At 42.0% G+C, this 7,219-nt stretch overlaps 1 protein-coding gene across 2 annotated transcripts in view; it reads left to right on the top strand.

Annotated features, from left to right (window-relative positions):
- SCMH1 (Scm polycomb group protein homolog 1) overlaps positions 1–6,886 on the top strand; it is a 57,557-nt gene extending 50,671 nt beyond the window's left edge. For both annotated transcript variants that reach the window (XM_077480976.1, XM_077480977.1), the window contains 3 exons: positions 1,918–2,100; positions 3,300–3,430; positions 6,295–6,886. In XM_077480976.1, the coding sequence (XP_077337102.1) occupies positions 1,918–2,100; positions 3,300–3,430; positions 6,295–6,420 (440 nt within the window). In that variant the 3' untranslated portion in view covers positions 6,421–6,886. The remainder of the gene's footprint in view (positions 1–1,917; positions 2,101–3,299; positions 3,431–6,294) is intronic.
- Positions 6,887–7,219: the final 333 nt, after the last annotated feature.

Raw genomic sequence — 7,219 nt, forward strand, 5'->3', positions numbered from 1 at the left:
GTCCAGTGTCACTAAAATAATAAATATTATGAAGAATAATATATATATATTTTTTAATATACTGTCACCAGCCAGTGTCCCTAATCACGGCCGAACCAGTCAGTGTCCAACACCAGTTAGGCTCCTTTCACATGGTCAGGTTGGTGCGGCCACCGGATTCCTGTGGGAAAACTCTGCAGATTTCTGCTGCAGGAATCCAGCAGCCGCACCAACCCGGCAGTGTGAAAGGGGCCTTACAGTGTGTCCCTGATCACTGCCACAGCAGTCATATTTGACAAAAAAAATTGCCCCTTGAAATCCCAAAGGCACTCCTTGGATTTGGGCCCTTCTGTGCACCTAGGCTGTGAAAAAATGAATTCTTAATTTTACAAAACTCGCCATGCCTCTTAGTAAATACCTTGGATGGCCTACTTTCCAAAAAGGGGGGGGGGGGGGGGGGGGTATTTATACAATCCTGGCATTTTAGGCTCTCAAGAAATGATAGGCAGTCAGTTCATTCATCGATCAATTGTCAGTTATATATACCATAGATTGTAGCTAACTTTCACATAGACTAAATAATATGCACTGATCGCCCCCAAAGTCATACAGGAACCTTTTTCTAAGTCGGAGCGACTTGTGTCGCTCCGATTAGAACGGTTGGATTGTACAGAACGGGACGCTACTTGTCAGGCGGCTAAGTCGCCTGACAAGTCGTCCTAGTGTGAACCGACCCTGACAGCAATGAAAACTTGAAATGGCCCGGGCAGGTAGGGGGAGAAAGCGTCCGGTATTGAGGCAGTTAAAGTGGGGTTCCACCCTAAAGTGGAACTTCTGCTCCTTGGAACCCTCCCTCCCTCCGGTGTCAGAGTTGGCACTTTTCAGGGGGGAGGGGGTGCAGATACCTGTCTAAGACAGGTATTTGCACCCACTTCCGGGCATAGACTCCCACGGGAGTCTATGCTTCTTCCTGTCCCTCCGCACTGTCTGCTGGGACACACACGGGTCCCTGAGACAGTGCGGACCATTCCTAGTGTGCTGCGGGACTAGCGCATGCACAGTAGGGAACCGGGAAGTGAAGCCGCAACGGTTCACTTCCTGATTCCCTCACCTAGAATGGTGGCGGCAGCAGCCGAGAGCCGAGCGATCGATCGGCCTCGGCTGCCGACATCGCTGGATCCCGGGACAGGTGAGTGTCCATTTATTAAAAGTCAGCAGCTGCAGTATTTGTAGCTGCTGGCTTTTAATTTTTTTTTTTTTTTACAGTGAAATCCCTCTTTAAAGATCCGTTTCCTCTCTTTCTTGATAAGACATACTTTACTGGTCATGTGAGTGTTTCCTGATCTTTCTGCCACCAAGTATTGTTGTCCCTATGCAAGGCTGCCCCCTGGTCTTTTATTTCTTTCTACCAGGAGGAGATTGCAACCCCACCTGATGCCAGTTACAGGCATAAGATCCTTCAGGCGACTTTTGAGCTGCTCAATATTATTTTTCAGTTGTTCATATTGGGCCTGTTAGCATCTGTGTGCTGTGTTGGCGAGCCCTCAGTTGACTGCTCTTGGATGCCTTGAAAGTGAATTACTTCTTGAATCCCTCAATTGATGAGAAAGAAAAGAGGCTCTGTGTGCTCACAGTATGATCCTTTTCTTAGTCTACTGAGAAGCACTGGTCCCACCCCTCTGTATTTATAACCATGCTCTCTGTACCGATTTGCTACAGAACAGAGGCATGCCGATGGTGGGAGGGATTATTCTAGGCTGGACTACATTTTGTTTTTGTCAGTTTCCAACCCCTCTATAGGCAGCAATATAACCCAAAGGTGAATGCCTTTCTGTGCCCCTCAATGGATTCCAAGAAAAAAAAAAGTTTAAAGGGAGTACACAAATCTTTTATAGCATATCATTTTATTGTGTTACTTTACTTCCTCTTTCGCCACAGGAGAAACATTCCTACAGGATGCCGGCCTGCCGGGATCTGTGGAACAGCGTTTGGGTCCAGGAGACTCTCCCAATAGTCCAAACACGTGTAGAATCTCCAGGGAGTACCGATCTCCAGCATACAGAAGTCACCACCAACCTAGCAGTCTCTCACAGGGAGGTGTGCGTAGGCTCAGTTCAGGTGGTGAGTACTATAAATGAAACTGTAAAATGTTGTACATATTCATATCCTATGGTTACAGTATTTATGCACTTTAAATGAAAAATGTATAGCTAAAGTGCTGATTTGCAATTATTAGTATCTAGATAGATATTTTCTGTACATTTTTTACATGGAGATATTCAGGCTTAATTGTTTTTACACAGTAGCTTTCATAGCATTAAGCCTCTTGTTTGCAGGCTATCCTGTTATCACTCGTGTATGAAAGTACCAGCTCTTTCAACGTGGGATTTAAAAATACAGGGCTGCTCCAGTTATTAATCCATGAATCAGGTATGACCTCTTGAGAACAAAAGAAACATTGGGTACCATTTCATTGATGCAATAGTGATGTTGCAAGGCCCTACCTCCTTTTATTTGCTGTATCACAACTGTTAAAAGAAGCTGCACTGATGCTACACCCTGGGGTGGTAAAATTTATGAGCTGTCATTCCTACCCATATGATATACATATGCTAGAATATGGGTAAAGAGTGTAGTTCCTAATGCTCTAGATTCAGTATGTCTTACAAACTGTTGAGCTCATGGTGTATCGTTATAGAGTTAAAGCAACATTGTCACCAGGGTAAAAAGTTTAAATAAAAGGTCTTTACTTACCTATCCTGGTGCTTGCTCTGCTGATCTTTGCTATATTAAAAAGATACTGCTGATTAAAGCATCTTCAATTTCTGACACTTCTGAGATTGACTAATGCCTGGTCCCCATCTGTGCCTTTGTTTTTTCCCCACTTCACTACAGGCACAATAGTGACCTAGGGGCTGGCAGATCAAACCACATCAGGGGACAGGTAAGTATTATATGTGGGACAACGAATCCAAGATTCCGAGAAATGTTTTGGATGATAAAGATTCTGCAGCCTCTGTAGCTTTTATAGAGAGTGAAGATCAGCGGCAACTGAGTCACTTTAACTCAGGTCTTTGGTGCTGACCAGTCGTTTTTCATTGCTGTAAACATGCTCTATTTGGGCATTTTCACAAATCAAGCAGTAATTGAGCAGTACAGCATTTTAGTCATATGGATACAATATACATTATGTTTACAATAATACATCTTGGTTTAGCTACAATCCAATGCATTGAGAGCTACATCCTTTTACCTTTGTGTGCCTACCCCAAGCAAAGGCAGATTGCTGATTTAGACCATCTTTTTATCATTTCCTCTAGAGTCAGAGAGGTACACAAGCAGCCGACAAGGGCCTCGTGACCCTTCCCAGTGGAACATGGAAGATGTAATGCAGTTTATCAGAGAAGCTGATCCACAGCTGGGATCCCATGCTGAGCTCTTCCGTAAGCATGTAAGTCATATTTGTTGTGACCAGGTTTTGGAGTCAGATTCATTTTCGCAGTTTAGAATATAAAGAAAAACATGACTTGTGTCTGGACCAGCTACTAATGGCTATAAGCCCTTCCCTCATAAGGTTGAGCCACAGAGTAATTTTAGCTGTTTTGCTTTCAGTGGACAGAGATTTCAATTATGGGTGTTCGTTATAGGGATTGACATTCAGGGCGATGCCAGTAAATTAACTCTAGTCTAGGCAAAAACCTTTCCAATAGTTTCTAATACAATGCTTGGATCTCTACATTTAGCTTTTACTTTGGTGTCTGAAGTGTGAGGGCTAATATGCAAACAAGCTGATCTTCTAAACCCGATACCCAGAAGTATTTGTTGTTTGTGCATGCAGTGCTTAGCCACTTTAAGTGGTTGTAAACCCTTACAAACCACTTTGACCTACAGGTAAGCCTAGATTAAGGCTTACCTGTAGGTCCAAGAAATATCTCATAAACCTACACGGTTTAGGAGATATTTACAAAAAGACAGTCACAGCTGTCTATGGTGCACTGAGCATGCTGCTGCTAACGGCGATATGCCGTTAGTGGCGGCTCCCGTGCACATGCGTGGGAGTGACATCATCGCTGCTCTGGCGCTGTGAGTGGCCGGAGCAGCGATACCCGGAAGAAGATGGACGCTTTGTGCTATGGGGACAGCAGTGACCTCGCTGGCTCCTGTGTCAGGTAAGTGACACATAATGGGCTACTATGCGATGCATATTAGCCCATTATGCTTTACCTTTGCAGGGAGACAAAGAGGAAGTAAACCCATCAGGGTTTACTTCCTCTTTAAGGACCATATGTTGTACCAGTAATAGTTTATAGGTGGTTATAAAAAAGTCCACAGCTTGTTGTCATTTGTTTTTCAACTGCCGATTGGCTTTCAGATACATGTGATCTGGGTGGCTGTAGAGCCATCCGATTGCTTGTACGGGCCTGAGAAGCTGCCAAGCCTGCCACATTGCTATGTATCCTGGGCTCCACCACCAATACTGTGTGTAGCAGCCCCCCTAATACTTACCTGAGCTCCATCTCTATCCAGCTTTGTGCACAAGTGAAAAAAAAAAAAAGAGTGCCTCGGCCGTCTGGAACTCTCCCTCCTGATTGGCTGAGACACAGCAGTGCCACCATTGACTCCCGCTGCTGTCAAAGTCAGTTAGCCAATTAGGAGAAAGAGGGGGCAGGGCCGAACCAAGGCTCCATGTCTGAATGGACACATGTAGCTTAGCTCCGGTGCCCCCCAAGCTGCTTGCTGTGGGTGAACTCGACCAGGAGGGAGGGGCCAGGAGCGCCGAAGAGGAACCCAAGAAGAGGAGGATCTGGGCTGCTCTGTGCAAAACCATTTCACAGAGCAGGTAGGTATAACATGTTTATTATTTTTAAGGAAAAAAAAAACAAAAACTTTAGTATCACTTTAATCATAGGCGGGGAGCATAAAGCAGGATGAAAGCTTTTATACATCATTAGCCGCAGGGAGAGGATTGTGAAAAACAGGTGCCAACTAGCTAATAGCAATCAAAATTAAAGCTACAGCTGGAAAGAGGAGTGTATAAAAAAACATGTAAGCAACATATATGTATAAACCACAACAAACAAAATAATAGTGGGTGAAAATAAATAATGAAATGGAAAATATCACTTAAAAAATAAAAAAGCAGATAAATAATAATGAGAAAAAAATAAATGGAAGGGTGAAAAAATGAATGGAAATGAACCCATATGAGAGGAAATGTGTTAAAGAATACTAAAAAAGTGACTACAAATAAAAAGACTGAAACAAAAAAAAGAAGAGAAAGAGAGTGAAAAATTCAAATAAAAAATACTGAAGTAAGAGAATAGTAAAAAAGTTTAAATAAGTGTAAGGAGTGAATGTGTTGCTAGGGGGTGTTAATATGGAACTTTTGAAGGTGAAAGTATGTGTAAAAAATTGGTTAGTGGTTAAAGAACATAAACGTAGTAACTAATCAGCTTCTAACTTCAGCTTGTTCAATTAAGCCTTTGCAATGAAAACTAGAATCGGATTGGTTATAATGAACAGGTGTAGCAGATTCTGTGTGCACCAGTTTGAGAAAATCTCCCCCAAAGAGCCAGTGAGGGGTCATGCTGTGTCTGTGCATACCACCAGCACTGCATCAGTTTGACTGAAGCAGAAGGTGGCAAGCTCCTATTGGGTCTTCATATTATTCCTGATTAAGACCTGAACACTAGTGATTTACTGAGGAGGTTGCCCCACACACTTCTAGATGTGTATGACTGTTAAAACAATGAGAACACCATAAACGGTAAGTATTTGGGGGAATATATTTGCACAAAAGGGGATTCTTGGAGGTTGCACTGTGATTGCTACATGGTTTAGATGTAAATAGTTCCTGGTGAATATCTTCTCTGAACTATACTTTTTTAGTCACCACATTGCTTATAGTAAAGTAGTTATTCTTTTCTTGCAAGTTCCTCACATACATTTATGTAACTGTAATACAATGTAAAATCATTTGAAAGAGTTGACATTGGTGACATGGAAAAAAATTTAAATCCTATAATTTCACAGGGAAGAAAAAATGCTACTGATTTTCACTATTGAAGTGTTAAGCTTACTGAACAATTTTATCATTTGACACTTTCTAGAGAGTATTAGATGTCTGGTCCCCCCCTAACAAGAGCCTAAGACCAGGCATTCACATATAGATGTATTTTGAAGGCTGGAGATTCCTCAGCCATGGTAGCTCTTCAAAACTTCAAATACTTTATTATAACTCTGTCTTGATTATATATATATATTCGATATCCATCACTCTCTCATTAGCTTTTTTGTTTGGTCTCCCCTATTCAGGAAATAGATGGGAAAGCCTTGCTCCTTCTAAGAAGTGATGTCATGATGAAGTACATGGGGCTGAAGTTGGGTCCTGCTCTAAAGCTGTCTCACCACATAGACAAATTGAAGCAGGGAAAGTTCTGACCGTGAAAAGGAGCCAGTTATCTCTCACTAAATGGTCATACATTGGACTGCCTCAGCAACGTTTTGTAAAGTCACCTTTCAAGGAATACGTCCCCATTTTCTGGGGTGTTTCACACATTGTTGACTTCTCAACCAACAGATTCCCAGTTTCTGAGATTCTCCTCTAGTCCTGTGAACTTGTCCTTTTAAATTTCACAATCTTGGGAGATGAAGACTTTACACTTTTAGATGGCCTGTTGGTTGCCCTTCTCCTTGGTTAATCCATACAATACTTTTCTTATTTTATATAGCACTGGCAGTGCACACAGTGCTGTACATAGTAGAATAAATGAGGCAAATGAACTTTTGGCCTCAGAAGCTTTGATTTTGATGCTTTGTTAGGTTACTGAAAATCCACTTTACGTCTTGTATATGAGTAAAATGAAGGGGTCGCCAGTATATGTATTAATAAATTCAGATCCAATCACACAGGCTTTGCGCACCGTTAATTCAATGTTTCCTGATTCTGTTGTTTAGGATGCTGACAGTACGGTTTCCAGACTTTGAGGCATTGTTACACAGTGGAAAGATTTGTTTAATTTTCACCTGAATGAAAAACACTTCCCATTGGCTACAGATTGTCATAATCGGTTTCACAAACCTTTTACCTGGGCTCTGAGAACTCTGTTTTTTTTAATGTCTGAGATACTTTTCACAGGATGGGTGACAAGAAAAGCACTATTGAATGAAAAGCCAGTTACCGATATGGTAAGGAGCTGTATGAGCAGATTATAGGCAAAATCAGTTATGTGTGATTAAT

Source organism: Lithobates pipiens, unplaced genomic scaffold (assembly GCF_037356315.1).
Source record: "Lithobates pipiens isolate NorthernLeopardFrog02 unplaced genomic scaffold, aLitPip1_a1.2 Scaffold_16, whole genome shotgun sequence".
Lineage (NCBI taxonomy): Eukaryota > Metazoa > Chordata > Amphibia > Anura > Ranidae > Lithobates > Lithobates pipiens.